The sequence below is a fragment of the Protopterus annectens genome, chromosome 8.part1 (assembly GCF_019279795.1).
Source record: "Protopterus annectens isolate FY-2018-M chromosome 8.part1, PAN1.0, whole genome shotgun sequence".
Classification (NCBI taxonomy): Eukaryota; Metazoa; Chordata; order Ceratodontiformes; family Protopteridae; genus Protopterus; species Protopterus annectens.
Window position 1 is genome coordinate 262,793,741 of NC_056742.1, and position 21,865 is coordinate 262,815,605.

A 21,865-nucleotide genomic window follows, 5' to 3' on the forward strand; every position below is an offset into this window, starting at 1 on the left:
GACACATGTTGGTCAAAAGCCAGGCTATTACCCACATATGTCCCCAAATTTCTGACTACTGGGTCCACTCTTAGGGGTGTGTTATCAATGAGGTAGTCTCCTAGGGTGGCCGACTTCCCACAGGATACTATTATTTTATTCATTTTTTTATTTTTATTACTTATATTAATTATTACTATTTTTTTATTACTTTTAACTGCTACATGCTTATTTATTGTTTTGCTGTACAATTGGAAGGCATAAGCTGTTTATATTTTAGAAATTCTGTATATAGTAATTGGGTATTGGCAACTGCATTCTCTCTTCCTTCTGCTTATTCTAGCTTGACTAAACACTAGCATCCCTTGACCTTACCATGTTGTGTGTTCTTACTTTTGCATACTCCAAATGTTAGAGTAAATGCATGCTTCCCTTGATCATTATTCTATTACCTATGTGTTTTCCCCCCTCCCAGTACCATTTTAAAGGCCTCTTTCTCCACAGCTGTGGTATAAACTAAGCTACTCTCCTTTCTAGCTCCTCAGGCCTCGCTAGTCTTGTCTTTCTTTTCTACTGCTACCTGTAAACTCAGGACTCCTCTCTCCAAGCCTTTTACCTTTTCTCTTTCTCACTCTCCAGCCTGCAACTTTCACTGTTTTTATTTTTCTCTATCTCTATCAATCCTTTGTCTATTTCACTCTGTTTGCCCCTAATATTCACTACCCCTCCATTAATTGATCTCTCTTTTAGAGATTTAATATTTTTTACCACTTTAAGCTCACTATCTTATTTTCATTTCATCTCTCTTATTTTACAGTAGTCAACTACATGGAAAAGTGACCTCAACCCCCCCCCCCCGAATATACCTGGCTGACAAGGACAGGAGGAAACGAACAAGAATAGAAAAACACCATCACACGCTTTATGTACTTGTCCCAATTGCTTCTTCCTCACCTGGTGTTAAGCCTTTTTTTGTGCAAATTAATCTAGGCTGTGGCATGCACACAATTCTCGGCTCACTAACCCCCCCCTCCCCCAATCACCACCACCTTTCTCCCACCCCCCACTAAGTATGCATCTCTCACCCTAGTCTCTGTATCACTTTGGCACCTAACTCACTTAAGGAAAGTGTGCTAAAGGCTTAGACTTTGCTGCCTCTGTCCTCTTTTTTTTTTCTAAACCAAGGGTTCACTTCATACATTATCAACATCTGGCTTATCTCACCTAGTCTCTACACTCTAGTCCCAAATAAGAAAAGTACAACCAAACAAAATACAATTAATTAAAAGAAAAATAAATTAAAAAGTAAACAGCAGTTATATTCTTCCACAGGCATTGAGTTTTTGCACAAAGTTTGGCAAAAGACTCACAGTTGCATGTAAATATTGCTACTGATAGTTTTTTCTCTTCTGCATCTGGCCAAACTACAGACTGGGTTTTGGCCTGCTCTGTTCTGCCCTCGCTCAGCTAGGCCTCCACTCTGCTCCCCTACCCCCATTTCAGTTACATTTATCCATCCCCAACCACACCCACTCTCCACAAACCACCAGAAATTCAATATCCATCAAACAGGATACATACAGTCTCCACCCTAACTACATCAACCATTCATCTCCCAATAATCAGATACCAGATTATAACACCCAACCCATTTACTTAGCAACCTTCACTTGCATTATCTAATGTCACCCTAGAGACTAGCAAACTATATACCAACTCTCCACCTAACCACTAACTACCTTTTTAGCACCCCTACCCAAATACAATAGGTATTTTTTAATCAACATTTAAAGATTTACCCAAATACAGCTAAACCATATACAATATAAAGCCATTTCCACTAAAAATGAACCATCCTAATAAAAACCTAAATTTAGCATTTTTACTCCTCATCTCTACTGCTCTGTTCTCTCTCTTGTCCTTGCTAACAGCCCTAAAGTATCCACCGGCCTCAATCAATAACTATCCATATCAAACCTCCTCTGTATCTAACCCTGATAGCCCGGTTAACCACACCATAGCCCTAGAACTCATCCACTCCAACTCTCTAGACTACCAACCATATAGACTCCTACCAGCTGTAAATAAATCACATACCTATTATAAGCACACTAAAATACAAGTTTACAAAACTCCTACTACACCTTGCAAAGGAGCTAAACCACTCTGGAGACATACACCCCAATCCTGGTCCCCCCTCTCACCAGATACAATATCCAACCGAACTCCTAGGAACAGCAGACTACCACACAAAAAAAAGATAAATCTTCCATACTGTTTCTCAACATGAATGCCAGAAGTATTGTGAATAAAGTGCATGACCTGCATGCTTTATTCTCCCTCTATACTCCTGACATTGCCTTATTAACCGAAACGTGGTTAAAACCCAACATCTGCAATAATAAAATTGCAGACCCAGGATACAATATAGTAAGCAAGGTCAAAAAAAAGGGGGTGTTGCAATTTTGTTTAAAGAACACCTAGCACTAGACTATCTGGAAAATAACAGCCCCGACTTTGGAAACACAGAACTTATCTTTACTAAATTAAAAATCAACCCAAAAAAGTTCATTAACATCATAGACGGGTATATCCCACCAGGAAATAATATCCACACACTAGACAATGTACTTCACTGGGCCTCTAATACATACCCACAAGAAACAGTCCTGTTGGGCAATTTCAATACTGACTGGCAAGACTGCTCCGCTCTGAACCCATCATCTCATATTAACCTTCATGGATTTACACAACTTATCACTTCCCTTACAAGAACTGACAAAACTACCAAACGCCAGTCTATCCTTTACTGGATTTTGGTTAACAATCCCTCACTAACATCTCAGGCAGGTTGTCTTCCAGATGGCCTAAGCGACCACTTGCCAACCTTTCTCATGTGTGCCCGCACCTTCCAAACTAACCACACCTCTTACTGTGCAATCAGAAACAAAAAATTCTTCAACCCACAAAAGTTTATTTCAGCCCTAAAAAGCTGGTAAATGGGAATCTCTCAAACAGCTACCCCTAGATGAAGCAATCAACTCATCTAATAAAACTTTTGAGATTCTAGATTGCTATGCTCCCTCCAGAATCATTAGAGTTAGAGCCAATTACGCGTCCTGGTTGAGCAAGGAATGCCATTCCCTTCTCAAAACTAGGAATAAAGCCTGGGAACAATACCACAAACACAAAATCCAATCCACAAAACTAATATTTCTAGAGCTACGTAACAAAGTTAAAAAAACTCATCAAACAGGACAAAATCAATTATTATCACAATACTCAAGAAAACTACCATAATAACATACAAAAATTCTGGGCTGCAGTTAATAATATACTATCTTCAGGCAAAATCTTCACACCCACTCCAACCTCTACCACTAACCCTGAAAACATAGCAACACAATTTAATACTTCTTTTACATAAACAATACTAGCCCTAGCCAATACAAACAACTCCAATAGCCATGCCCCAATAACTCCCCATCTCAGTAAACCCTCTCAAAACAACCTTAGTCTATTTACACTACAACCAGTAAGAATAAATACTGTAAAAAACTACTGCTCAAACTAAAACCAACTACCTTAGCTGCAGACAAACTACCAGATCAATTTCTGAAAGTAGCTGCTGTTGGAATAGCTTACCCAGTAGCAATACTCAAACAGATCTATGTCAGAGTGCATAGTACCTGCTATATGGAAAAAATCCCATACAATACCCCTTCACAAAGGAAGCAGCTCAACCAGTTTTATCAACTACCGCCCGGTCGCTAGTCTTATCACCCTTATCCAAAATCCTAGAGTGGGTGGCCCATACTTAACTCATGAACTACCTTAACATCCACAATCTATTATCAATCACACAACATGGATTTCTCTTTCATCATAGTACAACTACAGCCCTCATGTCCTTTACTAATACAGTCAACCAACTTAGAAATTCAGGGCAATTAATATCTACCATATTTCTAGACCTGTCCAAAGCATTCGATATGGTAAACCACAACAAACTGATCAAAATCCTCTCCTCCCTAAACCTTAGTGCTTCCACTGTTACCTGATTCCAGAACTACCTATCAGATCGACAACAGGCTGTTCTGTGGCAACATCACCTGTCCACTCTCCTCCCAGTCTCCCTAGGTGTCCCACAAGGCTCAATCTTAGAACCACTATTGTTCTCCCTCTTTACCAATCCACACCTCCATTCACCAAACATCTGTGATAAAATACGAGGATGACTCTACCCTCATATCTGACCCCACAATACAGGCCCTCCACACCATAACACAGAACTCATATCTATCAGTAGAATCCTGGCTTACCAATTCTCATCTCATTCTAATCCTAAATAAAACCTAACTCCTCCTCTTCTACCCCTCAAAAACACCTACAATACTCCTAGTTTTCAACCTAGAGTCCAAAAACAAAACTATTATCACCCCTGTGATACATACCAAACTGCTAGCGGTCGAAATTGACAACAATCTAGAATTTGATATCCACATAGCCTAAACTATCAAAAAAGTTCATAAAAAATTAGGCCTCCTATACAGAAACAAGACATTTTTAACCAGATCTACAAAAGCTACCACTGCTCGGACACACCTCCTGTCACCACTACTCTATACTAACCAACCTATGCAAATCAGACCATACTAAACTAGACTCATGTTACAATAAAATAGCCAAATTCGCTACAAACTCTTCCTACAAAACGCACCATTGCATAGTGCTAAGACAACTAAACTGGCTAGAACTTCCTCAGCTCCTCCAATACAAGCAACTAACCTTCATCCATAAAATACTCCATGAACCAGATAAAAACCCGGCCCTTCAAGATCTCGTACAACCAACACTCCTTTCTAGTGACAAGTGACAAACTCCTAGTTAAATCCACCAACGCTAACAACTCAGCCGGAGAATCCTTATTCTCTAACATCATTCCTAAAATATGAAATAAACTACCCACTTCCATCTGCACCATAGTACAATTTAAAAAAAACTTCTATTTACTCACTTAGAAAAATCCTGGCTTTGCTCTTGCTACCCACCTGCCTAACTCTATATTCACCACTTTTTAAAGACACCCTCTGACTTTGTTTAGATCTATACTTTACAGTACTGTCCTATTATGCCTTCTTCCTTCCCTATATATATATATATATATATATATATATATATATATATATTTACTCTTTTACCTCAAATCATTTCAATTCTTCCTCAAAAATATCATACTGTGCTTTCTAATATATATGCTAGTCTAGTTTGCATAATATCATATACCTCTTTGATGTACACATTTTGTTAAAATTGCTAAGGTGTCATCTCTTTTGGTTATTTATATTTACAATATGTACTTTCATTGTTGATCTGTACTCTGTAATTTTCTTGTGGTATAATGTTTGTTTGTATTTCATATTGTTGGAACTTTTCACCCCGGGCCTCCACTGAAAATGGACCTGTGTCCTGTCGGACTTTCCCAGTAAAAAAGTTATGTACTCACCATAACGTTCCATGTTTGTTGTCCATCTCGCCTTCATTCTTACTGGTTGGATTTGGAACCAATCCTCGGTTCTGACTCGGCAATATACTAAAGCTCAAAGTCTTTCACTTGACTCGTGGCTGAATCCCTATCCCATCATGCACTGGTGTACTTCCCCAGATCTTCTTTGCTGTAACCATAGTAGTGAGTTTACATGTATAATATTCTATAGAATATACTGACAACTAAGAAAGTCAGAGAACTTCCTTGCCACAAGGAAAAACCTCTAAGCCCCGGGCTGGGGGAAAGTGGGAGGGATGTAAGAATGAAGGTGAGATGGACAACAAACATGGAACATTATGGTGAGTACATAACTTCTTTATGTTATGTTGTCCTATCTCGCCTTCATTCTTACTGATTGGGACAGCGTCCCTAGCACCATATTTCCCGGGTGGCTCATGGGAGTACATTCATCAGGACAGTTGAACCAAAGGAGGCCTTGTCCCTGGAGGCCAAATCTACTTTGTAATGAGTGATAAAGGAATGAGCCCGTGCCCACATAGCAGTGGCACAAATGCTGTTAGTGGCAGTCTAGCTTGATAAGCAGATGATGTTGCTATAGCCCTTGTGGAGTGGCCTTTGATTCTAAAGGGCAGATCTCTCTTATTAGCAGTGTAAATAAAGGTGATACAATTTGAAAGCCAGTTTGTGTGTGTGACTTTAGAAATGGGAATACCTTTCTTAGCTTATGAAAAGGAGATAAACAACTGATCAGATTTCCTGAAGTCTTTAGTTCGGTGTAAACAAAAGCGTATTTGTCTATGCACATCCAATTGATGGAGCTTATATTCTGCCTTGTTGCCATGATTAGGGAAAAAAACTGGCAGCTCAACAGATTGGTTAAGAGTAGTCTCATAGCATAGTTTTGGGGAAAAAGGATGGGTTAGTTCGAAGAGACACATTGTCCTTATGGAAGATCATATAAGGAGGTTTGATAAAGCTTGTAGTTCTGAGATTCTTCTGGCAGATGTGATGGCAATAATCATAATTGTTTTCCATGACAAAAATTTGAGATCACATGTTGATGCTGGCTGAAAGGGAGGAAGGGGTAGGTGAGACAGTAAAAATTTAAATCCCAAGGTGGAAGAGGGTCTTTAATGGAAGGTCTTAGCAAGGAAGTGCCCTTTAGGAAAGTTTTACACAATGTGTGTGACATCAAATTTGGGGTCAAATCACTTATATGAAAACTAGAAATCGCAGCTAATTGAACTTTAAGAGTAGTTGCAGCAGAGCCTTGATGAAATATTTCTGCCAGGAATTCAAAAATAGAGCTGATCGGGGCAGAAAAGGGATCAATGTTCTTTGTCGAAGTCCAGTACGAAAACCTCCTTCATTTACTGAGATATAACTTTCTGGTTGAGGCTTTATGCGAAGACATTAGTATATGTTTCACTGCGGGCATGAGATTATGAAGCCTGACTATATTTGGAACTGCAGCAGCCACGCTGTCAATTTGAGGGTTTGGAGGGAAGGGTGGGGTGTTCTGGACGTACGATTCAGAAGGTCTGGAAATGGGTCCAGAACCCACGGTTCCTCCTGAAGATGAAGCCAGAGGAAGGGGACCCAAATCTGATGAGGCCAGTATGGGGCAATGAGAATCAGTTTGCTTCCTAGTGAGTTGGCTTTCTGAATGACTTTGGGTATCAGACGAAAGGGGGGAAATGCATAAAGTAGTCCAGAGGGCCAACCGTGTACAAGTGCATCCATTGATGACTTCCCCAGGGGGTAGATCAGTGCAAAGTAGTTGCTGCATTTGGAATTCATGGAGGTGTCAAAAAGGTCGCAGCAAAGCTGGCCCCATTTTCAGAGTATCCTTTCTTCTATCTCTTGTTTTAGGGTACACTCGTGAGGCATCAGTATCACCCTGCTGAGTCTGTCCGTTATCACATTGGATTTCCCTGGGATATGCATTGGGAAGATGCTGCCCATTGCCATACTCTGAGTGCCTCTTGACAAAGGTGGTAAGATCAGGTTCCTCCATGCCTGTTTATGTACCAGACCACCGACATGTTCTCTGTCTGAAATGCAACTGTTCCTAGCGGAAGAGAGTCCTGAAGTTCTTGCAATGCCAACAGCACTGCTCTCATCTCTAGGACATTGATGTGCAAATGGGCCTCATGTTCCTGCCAGGTGCCTTGGACCATCCACCTCAGATAATGCCCCCCACCTATCTGGGAGGCGTCCGTGGTCACTGTTGCCACAGGCTGTTGTGGGAGAAAGGGTCGACCTGTTGTCACGTGACTGGAAAGAAGCCACTATCATAGGTCTCTCTCGCAAGATTCCGTAATCCTGATTTGGTGGGGCATGGGAAGTTGTAGTGACCACTGAGAGAATAGGAGCCACTGAAGAACCCTCATGTGCATGCGAGCTAAGGGAATCAGGGTTATCGCTGCTGCCATGGTTCCTAGGACTTTTAGAACTGTTCTTGCCTTCACTCTGGTCTGTGACAGAAGATTTGAAAGTTTGTTCTCTGAGTAGAGAAACTCTTTCTGCAGGTAGTTTCGCCATCATAGCGACTGTGTCTAGATCTGCTCCTATTATAAAGGTAATATGTTGAGATGGCAACAAGGCAGATTTTTCTGAGTTTATCATTTTTCCCAGGTGGGACCAAAGATGTAAGGCAGTGTCTCTGTAGTAGATGCTTGGTGGTGGCAGTTAGGAGCCAGTCATTTAGAAATGGAAACATTCGGAATTCTAGCCACCTCAGGTGAGCCATGACTACTGCCATGCAGTTGGTGAACATTCTGGGGGCTGTAGTAAGACCAAAGGGCAAAGCTCAAAACTGGTAATGACTGGCTCCCAGCCGAAAGCACAAATGACTCCTTGATGACCTGGCCATTGTTATGTGGTAGTACGCTTCCTGGACGTCTATAGAGCACATCCAATTGTCCTTCCCTAGAAAGGAAAGAATTGACTGCAGTGTCACCATCCAGAACTTGGTCTTTTTCACAGACTTGTTTAATTTGCTGAGATCCAAGATTGGTCTCCAGTCCCCTGTTCTTTTTGGCACTAAAAAGAACCTTGAGTAAGTTCCGGATCCTATCTGGTCTGCGGGGACTGTTTGGCTGACTCTCTTGTCTAGCAACGTTTGGACTTCTATAGTTGCTTGGTCCTTTTGAGTGGGTGGAACGTCCGGGATGTTTCTTATGTATGGGATGGGAAGAGAAAAGGGTATGGAGTAAACTCTGGATATTATTCTCTGTACCCATCTGTCTCTTGTTATTTCTAGCCAAGCTTCTGGGTACAGAGATAATCGACCCCCAAATGCCTTCACAGGTGGACAGGCGGGCCTCCTTTCAGGAGCGCTGAAAGGGCCTGCCATGAAAGGAATCGCTGTCGCCCTGCGAGGACAGCATCTGCTATTATTACTTCTCCCTCTGCCCTTGGGGAAAGATTCACCACATGCGTCCTGAAAAACTCCCTGAGATTTTCTTAACCACATATTCCCCCCTTCTGACCTGTGGGATAGGGTCTCGAAGATACGGAAAAACGTACTCCAATGGCAGAGAGAGTTTTTCCTTCCTGCTCGCATCTGGTGAGTGTGTCTTTAACTTTTGGTCCAAAGAGTGAGGAATCATCAAAAGGGGTGTTGACAAAGGTTGACTTAAAGGGTTCTGCAAAATTATACAAGGGCCTCCAGGACTGTCTCCTTAAGGAAACTCCTGAACCCGTTGCCCTACTCACTCCATCTGCTGCATATGAGATGAGTCTCATGGAGGGGTTCACTACTGAGTTTAAGGTGGATAGCTGAGAGGCTAACCTTGTCAGAGGTCTCTGCATTTAGTGAACCTTGAGCATCTCCTAGCTCCTTTACGAGATCTCTCTGAAACTTTGTAAAATGTGTTAAGTAATTCAGCGATCTCAGGGTAAATGCTGCTGAAGAAAAGATGCACTTTCCATATCTGTCCATTGTAAGAGAGTCCTTGTTCACTGGATGAACAGATGAGGATGTCTCGGAAAGTTCCTTCTTGGTGGCTGCTGCCACCACCATAGCATCTACAGGAATGCCCATAGAAACAAAAAGTTTGTCATCTGGGGCTGTAATAAATTTGTTAGGCCTCTGAGGGACTGGTTCCATTGCGTCTGGAGACTCCTATGCCTTTCGACTAACTAGTTCCATGAGTTCATCAAAAGGCAGAGATACCCAGGTGGCTGTAGGGTGAGATTCAACGGTCTTCAGGTACACTGACTCCTCCTCAGAAGGACTGATGGACTTCCAGTCACCTCTATGCTTAGGGATTTCTAGGATATCTGCAAAGGAGATATCCTCAATGGGCAACCATGGGGACCCTTCTGATTCCTCAAGGTCAGTGTCAGATGCAAGAGACTCGGGGGAGTCTATATGCTCCCTCTTGCAAAGTCTCTTCCAGGGGCCCTCTTCAGAAGGGCATTCTGGAGGGGTTTTGGAAGAATGTTGTTCACCCAATGGGGTACCCTAAGGCCTAGAATCTTTGCTGCCCTGTGGTTGAGGTGGTGCATAGACAGAAGCTGGTGCTTTAAGGGAAAGAATGTCAGAACCCTTGTGTAGAGCTGTATGAGAAGACAGCACACTCATCAGCTCAAAAACCCCTCTCCCTGATGCGAGGACACCTCTGGTTCCGAGGAAACCCCCGGAGCCAAGGGAGCTGGATCCGAAGCTGATGGCGCCAAGCTCATCCTTGCAGAGGCCCCAAGAGGTAAGCTCTGAACTGACAAATCTTGGGTCTGAGCCTCCCCTCCAGACCTGACCGGAGAGCTCTGGCTCCTAGACATCTTGGACAGCACCAAGGATGTTAGAGCAGACAACAGGTCCAAAAGCCCCACAGTGGGTCTTGGAACCAAAGCATCTATCACAATCGGTTCCAGGCATTCCAGCTCCGATGTTCCAGACTGGCCCAGAAGAGGAATCGAAGTGGATGAAAAGGTCTTTGCTGGCTCCAAAACCAATTGAGCTGGAGCCAATAGGAATTTTGCCAGCGCCGGCATCTTCAACAGTCTACGCACCACCCTATCCACATCATCATCCAAAAGGCTTCTGGGCGACCTAGAAGAAAAGGTTGGTGAGCCAGATCTTTGTAATATAAATGATCTCAATGTAGAGGAGACCAGCAGCAGTTCAGGCGACTGGCTCCGACTTTCTATTTCCCTTGGTTCTGAGTTCTTGGGACCAAGGAAGGAGACTTTCTGGACCCAGATCTCTTCGGATCCGAAGAAGTTATTTTTGGTATCCTCTCTGGCAGCTCCGAATGGCCTGAAGAAGACGAGGAAGGTCTTTTTGCAGGTCTGTCAGATTCTGAAGAAGGTGACAAAAAAGGTGATTTGGACTTACTGGAGGTGCTCTGACCTTCTAAAGCCTCAGAGAAAGGGGTCTTTAGAAGTCCTCTCACTATTAATTTATTTTTCCTCTCTTGTAAAACCCTCGTGCTAAATGAGTGACAAAAAGTACATGTCTCTTGAAAATGAATAGCCCCAAGACAGTATACACATACACTATATATCTGTCAGTTATGGACATTTTTTGGGAGCATTTTCAGCATTTTTTGAAGCCGGATGGCTTAGTCTCTTTTTGTTCCTTAGACATTATGCTTAGCGAAAGACTAAGAGAAAAAAAACACACTGTTTAAATGCATACAAATATCAAGACCGAATCACACCATGATTATATATCTTAAATAACACACACTAAGAGTATACATCTAAAACCACAGCACACACTAATAAACTATATAAATGTATAAACAACAACACACACAGAAAGCAGAGGGAAGGAAGTTAGCTCTGCTCTTCAACTTACATGGGCACAAGCTCAGCTAGCTATCGACCTAAGTAGAAAAATATATCGAAGCAAAGGTTTGACACACTTCTAAATTAAACAGTGTGCAAAGGAAAGGTTTAAGTGAACCCTAAACGCGGATTGAAAAATTAGTACGGGATAGGGAACAAGGTCTGATGAGAAACGACGGCCAAACTTCAAATCCAATGGTGGATAAATGTTATAAACTGTAATATCTTAAGAGAAACACTACTAGGTATATATCTAACTATACTATGCTACACTAATGAAAACAAATTTGAAGAAATAGGAAAAAATTAGTAAAATATCCAAACTTAGCCATGGTCAATATGAAAGAACCTCTGATCTGTTTAGAGGCAAATGAGATCTGGAGAAGTACACCAGTGCATGATGGGATAGGGATTCAGCCACGAGTCAAGTGGAAGACTTCAAGCTTTAGTATATGGCCAAGTCGGAACTGAGGATCGGTTCCAACCCAACTACTAAGAATGAAGGCGAGACAGGACAACATAACATCAAATGTTAAATAAATAAAATGCTTTTCTTGGCACTGAGTTTTAAGATGTGGCTTTGCCACCAGTCATTTGTCTGTATTAGTCCTTCAAACATGATGTTAATGTCTTGGGGGGGGGGGGTTCTATGACTGCTCCTACTTTGCAGTTATCTACAGCCAGAGGCCTTTGACATTGGCTTTGACTTCTGAGAAGTAAATGCCAAAAAATATTGGGCTCAGCACAGAGCCCTGAGAGACTCCGCAAGTGACTGGCCCCTTTTTAAAGATGGTCTCCCCTTCTAACTTCCTGGGTCTTATCTGAGAGCCAGCTGGCTATCCAGCATATAACATAGGGGGTTAATGCTCAATTCCATAAGTTTGTTTAGAATGGCAGAGTGGGGTATTGTATCATTGCCTTGGTGACCTTTTCAAAGTTGCCCACAGGCTGAGTAAGAGTAATCAGTCTTTGACAAAGCCAAACTGGGTTGGATCCAGTGTCTGAAGGTTTCCTATGTCATTATTAATCATATCCACAGTAGTTCTTTTCATTGCTTTGTATATCAGGTTAGTTAGACTTACGGGTCTATAGTTCCTAGTGTCTGTTGATAGACCGCCCATGTATAGAGGGACGACCACTGCAGTCCATCATTCACGTGGCACAAAGCCTGTCTGGATTATGTTGTTAAACAGTGACTCCAGAGGTCCAGATAGGTCATGTTTCAGGCTATTTAGGAGGCATACTGGGATATTACTGGGGCCCATTGATGTAGCGTTCTTAACATTAGAGAGCACATTAAGGACATGCTCCCTAGTGATAGTTTGGGGGGTATGTTTAATGACATTACTGGGGGGAGCAGCTGGGGAGAGTGTTGGGTAAAACTGAAACAATTTGTCAGCCAGCAGATCTGCCATATCTTCCAGCACAGTATAAGTAGGGGTGCAGAATTCTCCCATATTTGTGAGTACCAGATCCTGTATGTTTGTACCTCTAGAGGGCAAATGAACTAACTCAACCAGGTTGTCTGTATTTAAAAAAAAAATCAGGAATCTCTAAGCATGCAAATATGGGGTTGTGTAGGATTCTCAGTTTATACTGGGGTAATACAAGTCCCCCATGAATATAGTATTGGATTAAATGGTGTCTCCAGCAAGTCTGAATTATGGGTTCCACTGGTCATAGGGGATGATTCACATTTTTCACGGATATGCTACTGGACTCTAGCTATGGCAATTTGGATATGAAGAAACTCAAGTTCATCATCCTGTTTGACCAACAATAAGGTACACTTGTTTTTTATATAGACTGAGACACCTCCACCTTTAGTCACTGCCTGTACAGTAGCTGGTCTGAATATGTGGAAGGCGTTCTATTCCGTAGACTGCCAGGGTGCTCTGTGTAGCTTTATACAACAGAAGACAGAAGAGCCTTTTACTTTCTCCTTTCAACTCCTAATGAGTGAGATCCTGATTCTATGGTGCAGACTGGCGGTGCCCTGACTTTAACCCAGGTGACCGATTAGCGACCTTAGAACTAGACAGCCGGGGGAGGAAAGGTAGTGAAGAGGCGTGGCTTGCCTGACTAATCTGAGGGTGAGGAAAGGTGCATGCACTCAGAGGTACAAGCAAGCATGTGCAATTTCCATTAGGGAGACCAGGAAAATTCACCTCCCATGCATTGGTGGATGGCTGCTTGATGCGAACATCTCTTACAGAAGTGAGAGGTTGTACTTTGTGGTTAGGCAACTGCACGCCCCATTCCTAGTACCTTGATGAGTGCATAAGGGAGAAGGCTGAGAAAAAGAAAAAAAAAAATAATCACAAACCATCTTTGATTGGGTGCAAAAGAAAAAAAAAATCACAAACCATCCTTGATGGTAGTCTAACTGATGGACCCCTCCAGGTTGATCCTCAGCCATGGTGATGGTGAATGAATAGGGCTAGTTGGCCAGAAGGGGACTGATGACGGACAGGTAGCAGGGGCAAACAGAAAAATGATACTTTCTTCATTCAGGTTTTGCTGGACTTCCTTTGACTTCTCTGTCATTCTCTTCAGACATACTTACAGACTTGGTGATTTTCTTTTTTTGTCAGTTTATGATGAACTTTCAGTAATACAATATTTAATACTTTAAGTCTTGCCAATTTAATTGCTTTATTATATCCCCTGACAGTATTTGTAGCAATCGATATCATGCAAAGTCACAAAACAATCCTAAATGAAAATCTTTAGTGTCAGTTTATCTCCAAGTACATGTGTTAACATGCTTCAAAGAGGATTACTCAGCACTAAAACACTTCTAGTTCAAAAGCCACTATTATCTTTCATTAGAAAAGCTATTAATGAAAAAAGAGTTGTCAGTTCAACACCTAGCTGACATGACCAAACTAGTTAGGACTGAAAATACAGTCGTGTGACCGATAATTCTAAAGTAGTATGAAGAAATAAAGATGGCACTCTGCAACACTGCATAATAAAGATGTCAACTTACAACACAGCACTGACAGAAAATCCTGCTAACTGATACAGCTACACCTTCACAATGTGAAATGGGCATTTGCCTTGTGAAAGAGGCAAATGGCAGCTATGAAACACAGTATAAAGGAGCACCAATGCCCAAGTACAACCCTAATATTATTAATATTGCAATAAAATGTATCCCTAACAAAAGAAATGCGTGAACCATGAATAGTAAAACCATAAGCAAGATCAGCAGTCAGCTTCCAACAGCCAGGAAAATAAAAAGCTACAGGAAAAAATGGAAAAATATATCAGTACTTACCCTTAGAAAATGTGCAGTGACATCATATGGGATAGCACATGTCAACGAACTGATGTTTTTCTGCAGAATAACAAGAGTTAATTTAAATGATATACAAAACATCAAAAACACACCTTGTAGTCAACAATTCATGCTAATAACCAACTGATAAAATCTTGAATCCCCATTTAACACTTCAGTTTTCAATCACAATATTCTGAACATAAGTCAGTGATCACACCATCCTTCCTCTTGCTCCATCTCCACTTCTATGACCGCTGCCACTTGCCATCTGCAGTACTGTCTGCATGTGCCCTTACACTAAACTTGTTTTACAGGTACCAACCCTAAGTCCAGATCTCTGCATCTGCCCTTACTAAAGTTGTTTTACAAGTACTAATTAACTCCAGACCTTTAACAACATTTCAGACTTCAGGTGTTTGTTCTATGTTTTGTCAACAGTACTCTCTCCAGCAAAAATTCATTAAGAAGTTTCTAGCTGGACTGGGTCCTCTCATTTCAACTTTCCTGGCATTTGTCAGGAGAAACATACCCTTAGTACCTCCCACCCAGAAGGGGCCAAAGTGATGAAAAAGACATTACATAATATTTCTTATTTTGATCCCATGGTGAAAGGTCAGTAAGCAAGAAGTAGACATTTTTGGTTAAGTTAATCTCAAAACCCAGAACTATTGCAGGTATTTACATGAAAAACAGATACGTTTTTACCCCATTGGTTAAAACTGTTCAATGAGTCCTTTTGTTGGGATTACCTGCTCAATCAGTAGTCCATATCTTTCTTGTGATCTTTCATGCTAAGGAAGGAAGAGAGCCTGTAAACGAGTTCTCTCTTAGGCTTGTCCAGACTACAGAAACGTGCTTGTCCCATGTGCCTGCCAAATTTTCCATTATCAACAGTAAGTGTCTTACTTTAAATCAAAGGGAAAGGATGAGGATTTGGCATCCTCGTTATCAAGTTATATCTACATATGCATACAACTGTTCCATTTAAAAGATTAAACAAACAAAAAAAAAGCTGTATTGATTTGATTTTAATATTGAAATACAGTAATTAAAAGCCTGGCTGGAATAATATTTTATTTATTGGCAGGTTATTTGCTTGGCGTTACATTTGTTATGTAACATAATTTGTTTGGAGTAAATGTTTTATATCTGCCAGATGTTCTGGATGTGATATATTTATATTTATTTTTGTTTAAAATTTGTATTGGTTTCAAGAACATGTGTTGTGTATTGTGAACACATGCAATTTTTCACAATTGGGTTATATCTCTTTAAGAGAGGGACTATAAATATGTTTCAAAATGGTGGAATTTTGTCATTCACTCTTATGGATATTTGGCATTGAGAAAGGCTAACATTAGCCGAAACCGGTTTGCTGATTCAGCATAGTTTTTTACTACTGCTGATATATTTATTGGTTGAAGCAATAAATCATTATTCTACATCCTACATGTGCTGGTCCGTTTTGGTTTTTTGGGTTTCTGCTTCTTTTGGACCGTGCACGCCAGTCCCACGTGCGTGATACTATTTGGTTTGGTTGCAGTCGCAATTCTTTCTTTTCACGCTGGGGACGCCTGGATGGTCGCGCTTCTCCACCAGTCCTCTCTTTTCGGATATCGCTCATTGGACTATTTTGGACATCATCATTTTTTTCAAATTGTTTTATTTTTTGAATGACTTTGGTTTTTTTGAACCCCTTTAACATCGACAGATCCATTTTTTTGCTGGGTTTTGTTCCGGATTCGTTTGGCCTCATACAATTTTTTGAGTCATCTTGTGGGGCCTGGATTATGGATTACGGCTTATACATGATGGTTTCACATGGTGGCCTTATATGTTGATTGGATTGTCCTGAAATATTAGTTTTGTGCCAATCGCTTCTTTTTCGTGCGACCAGTCTACCGGAATGTGTGCTTACCATTATAAGGTACTGTGGGGAACTAGTTCATTTTAAAGCCCTGAGGGGCGTTCAACCTTATGACTTTTTGTAGTTTCCTTACTGATGACGAAATTCATATTATTGAATATTGCACATCATTTACTGGCATCGGGATACATTCTTAGTATTTCATTTTTGGACTGGGCTAGCGGAACGTGTGTTTTCTAACTGGAGGTACTGTGTGAAACCAGGTCATTTCAGAGCTCTGAGGGGCGGCTGCCATTTTGACTTTTTTCTGGCTTTTCATTTATGGACAAATTTATATTATTTCATTGTTTTTTGGATACATGTTTTCAACATGAATGTTACATTTTTGGATGAAAAGTTTTTTGATGTTTAGGGTTTGATATTTACAGAAGACGCATAAGGTCTTTGGCATATGTTAGGAGGGTGTTGTACTTGGGCTATATGTTTCATTTAGAATCCGCTGTATGGGTTCAACCAGCGTTTGCAGTGATTGTTTGCTGTTGGGGAAATTGATCATTACGATCGGTTTGCTGTTTCGAAACAGTGGTTTGGGCTGGTCAGTGATACTTTTTGGTTCATTGACTATTCAGGGCTAATCAGACTATATTTTGATTTGTAGCCCTTATGCCTTAGATATTATTTATTCACTAGTTAGGTGTCATTAAACAGCGAATATCATATACCCAGTTTCTTTGGGTATAATTAGATACAGGTTGAAGCAAATATATTGTTTAATACTGTTTTTTTGGACATTATCTGGCACTATTGGTTGGGCTATATGTAAATTTTTTATTAATAAGAGCATTTTTCTACCTGATCCCCTTTTCTCTGGGATATCCTCATCAGAAATTCATTTAGTTAAATAATTACATATGTTTTAGTCTGGTTATGTGTAGCTAATAGGATACACCACACTACACTAACAATATTTTTAGACCTAATTACGGTGACCTATATTATTTGATTCTTGGTTAACACAGGCAATATCAGTACCAGATGAGATGAAGGTCGATCTGGTCTAGAATTATCAATCTGGCTTATTTGAGTCTTGGTTAACACAGGCAATATCAGTACCAGATGAGATGAAGGTCGTTCTGGTCTAGAATTATCAATCTAGCTTTTTTTGACTGTGTCAAGCTAGTTATATTCTCTATTAGGGGGCCATTTCGTTTTTTTGACGTTGAGCCTCATTTATTAAGTATGGAGATACTGGTTGAGACAAATGTCATTCCAGTCACTATATTCTAGCCTGTGATACTATTTCAATTCTTTGTTACATGCACCAATATAGGTTTTTAATATTTTTCACCTTAGGATGTATTGGTTATTGCCCCCCCCCCTTTTTTATCATCTATGGTCAGTAATTGCTGGTCAATATACTCTATTGGTCACTTATAGTAACAGGTATTGATAACTAATAGATGGTAGTGTTGGTGTTTTGACTACAACATTCCAGACTTGTTTAAACAATATTTCTCTTAACAAGAAATAGATTGTATTTATATCATTTCTGTTTGAGGCTGTTTCAGAAATTTCATAGTATTGTGTTTTTTTCATCTTATTGGCTTTTTGAATTATCCAAACATGGATTTAAACGAAATTCTACATGGATTAGCAGCTGATAAGGATAATCTTGAGGTGTTTGGCCTGACTACTAATGCCAGTTTACACATGTCCAATTCTACAATCAATGATGAACAAAAATGTAGCTATACTTTTACTAAATTAGGGAGACAGATGAAGATCTTGCGAACTAATGTTTGGCATATGAAACTGTTCAAGGCTTATCAAGCTAAGGACATAACACCAAGGGGGTTGAGGGTACGGCTACAACCTTTGGTGGCACACATTGACAATGAGTTATCCAAAGATTGGGCTGAAGCACAACATTCAGCCTCCATGCTTTTTGTAGGATGTTTGTTAAAATATTATGACAGAATAATTACTGCTAATCTGTCAGATATTCAAAGTTTGTGTATGGAGGCTGAACAATTTAACAAGCAGCAGTATTATTCTCAGCATGTCTCCAATTTGGCTAAGGATTTGTCCATTCTTGAAAAACAATTGATGAAAAGAAAGATTAATACATTTCAGCGTGATCTTATGGACTATGAAAAAGGGAAACCCTTTATTAGTCAGAAAACAGTCAGATTTAGTGAACCAAAAACAATCCAGAGGGGCAACAATAATAATAAAAAAAGACCTAGGTCCATTCTTAGACATCAAAATATTTCTTCAGATTTCACTTCTGAGGAAGAAACTTCTTCTACCACTGATGGAGAAGTGTCCTCACGCCAGGCGTCCCCAGTGGCGAAAAGAAGACAGATGCCCCCTTTAGATCAAAGGGTAGGAGGAGGGGGGGCAGAAAACACAGATCTAGGTTCAAACACCCCAACTTTACAGAATCTGTTGAAACAAATGATACAATAACCAACAATGTTCACAATATTTCTTCGACTGTTCTTTCCCCTGTTCAGATTACACTTTTAAATAAAGGATTGAACTTTGTCCCAAGTTCTGTGGTTTCTGAACATGATTTACTAAATGATGTTAATAATTTTTGTAGAATACTCAATCTTAAAATATTTTTCTCAGACAAGAATGATTCTCAAAGATCAACAGAATTTAGATTTAGAAAATCCACTTTTGTTGCTCCAATGAACAAACATGTTTCTATTTTCAGGGAATGCATCATGAAGGAGTTACACTATGCTAATGTATACCAACCACAATTCAACAATTTATCTCCCATGGAAAGACAGGCCTTGTTAGATCTTAAAAATAATCATCAGTTAGTCATCACGATGGCTGACAAAGGAGGTGCCATTGTGGTAATGGATCATCAAGCTTATACCAATGAGGCTCTTCGACAACTATCTGATTCTAGTTATTACAGAGAGTTAAATGTTGATCCTACTTCACGCTTTAAGGTTGAAATTGACAGGTTTTTGGAAGTGTCTACTACTCAGGGGGTGATCACTGAACAGGTAGCTAAGCAGTTACAGGTGGAGGAACCTATTCCCCAATACCTGTATTTGCTACCTAAAATTCACAAGGATGCCCAAAACCCCCCAGGCAGGCCCATTGTTTCTGGGCGTGGTTCTTTAACTGAACCTTTATCTGCCTTCCTCACAGAATATTTAAAACCATTGTTGAAACATATTCGATCGCGTATACAGGATACAACTGAGTTTCTCAATATTGTTCAAGACTCACAATTAGAATCCTCGTGGTGGTTGTGCACTCTTGATGTAGCCTCATTATATACCAGCATACCACATGAACTAGGTATTTTAGCTGTTTCATATTGGCTTTATAAATCTAAACTATATTCCACTGAATTTAATAATTTTTTGACTAAACTGACCGAATTTGTACTGTGCAAAACATTTTCTACTACAATGGCAAAGCCTATTGGCAAATCAATGGCACAGCAATGGGGGCTTCATTTGCCCCCATATACGCGGATCTTTTCATGGGTTATTTTGAGGCTACATATATATATGACACACAACACAATACATTTCTGCCATTTCTAGATATTTGGAGAAGATATCTGGATGATTGTTGGATGGTGTGGCGTGGAAACAAGGAACAACTTTCTAACTTTGTGGACTATCTAAATGATAATTCTTTTGGAATTCGATTTTCAGCTAATATAGAACATGGTAGCATTGTGTTTTTGGATGTTTTGGTTACTAGACTTGAGGATCAAACTTTAGCCACGTCTGTTTATAGGAAATTTCCTCAGTACAACACTCTGCTACATGCTGATAGTTGTCATCCACGCCACATCATCCACAACATCCCTAAATCTCAATTCATGAGAATGAAAAGAATGTGTTCTTCTCCAGAGGATGGCTCTAATTTTTGTGATGACCTTGTCAACAGATTTGTTGATCGTGGATATAAAACATACAATATTTCCAAATCTTTGAAGATAGTTAACAATTTATCACGTTCTGATTTATTACAATATAAATCTAAACAACAGTTCATGTCTGGATCACGGAACAAGTCCACTCTGAGGTTAGTCACTACATATGGGGCTAATACCAATCGATTTGTTGATATAATTAACCAACATTGGGACATTTTACGTTCACATGAAATCCTGAACCGTATATTACCGCAACAATGTTCTTTTTCCTACCGAAGAGGTAGAAATTTAAATTCTTTTTTAACTCATTATAAGAGATATACTTCACATAACTCATTACAGACCACTTTAGAGGGACAAACACTTAAAGGGAGTTTTCCATGTGGCCATTGTTCTTTTTGTAAACACATGCCCAAAACTCGTGAGTTTTCTAGCAAAAACACATCTCAGGTTTTTGATATCAGGATATTTGCTAATTGCAGTTCTGATTGGGCCATATATTTGGCCACTTGTAATTGCTCCGCATTTTATGTGGGACAGACCTCCAGGTCTGTCAAATTGAGAATTTGTGAACACATGAGTGCTATTAGGAATAAACATATGACCAACGCTTTGTATAAACATACCCTTGAACACCCTTCTGCTAATTTTACATTTATTATCATAGATAGAATTATCTTACATCATAAATTTAAAGCAGGATGGCATCAGAAACTCAATGATATGGAGAACAAATGGATTATTAGGTTAGGGGGTCTTTTTAGACCAGGATTGAATACATTAGAACCAACTTATTAAGTTCAAAATATATTTCCATTTCCAATTTTTTGGAACGCAAATAACCATGCTATATGTATTATTATAATATTTATCATGGGTGGTATTACTAATATTAAAGAATATATTCCAGCCATGCATGTATTGTTAGTGGAAATGTATTCATAATTGCAGGTTATTTGCTTGGCGTTACATTTGTTATGTAACATAATTTGTTTGGAGTAAATGTTTTATATCTGCCAGATGTTCTGGATGTGATATATTTATATTTATTTTTGTTTAAAATTTGTATTGGTTTCAAGAACATGTGTTGTGTATTGTGAACACATGCAATTTTTCACAATTGGGTTATATCTCTTTAAGAGAGGGACTATAAATATGTTTCAAAATGGTGACATTTTGTCATTCACTCTTATGGATATTTGGCATTGAGAAAGGCTAACATTAGCCGAAACCGGTTTGCTGATTCAGCATAGTTTTTTACTACTGCTGATATATTTATTGGTTGAAGCAATAAATCATTATTCTACATCCTACATGTGCTGGTCCGTTTTGGTTTTTTGGGTTTCTGCTTCTTTTGGACCGTGCACGCCAGTCCCACGTGCGTGATACTATTTGGTTTGGAATAATATTTTAAACTTGTATTTCCACTCGAAAGCATGGCACGCAGAATGGTTTTCAGTGGCACACTGAGTGGATTGGAATTGAATGAATTGAAGAGAGAGAGTG

At 39.9% G+C, this 21,865-nt stretch overlaps 1 protein-coding gene across 2 annotated transcripts in view; it reads right to left on the reverse strand.

Moving 5' to 3' along the window:
• Positions 1-21,865, reverse strand: part of FANCA (FA complementation group A) — a 2,214,801-nt gene that overhangs the window by 574,389 nt on the left and 1,618,547 nt on the right. For both annotated transcript variants that reach the window (XM_044081851.1, XM_044081852.1), the window contains exon 35: positions 14,571-14,630. In XM_044081851.1, coding sequence (XP_043937786.1) covers positions 14,571-14,630 — 60 coding nt within the window. The remainder of the gene's footprint in view (positions 1-14,570; positions 14,631-21,865) is intronic.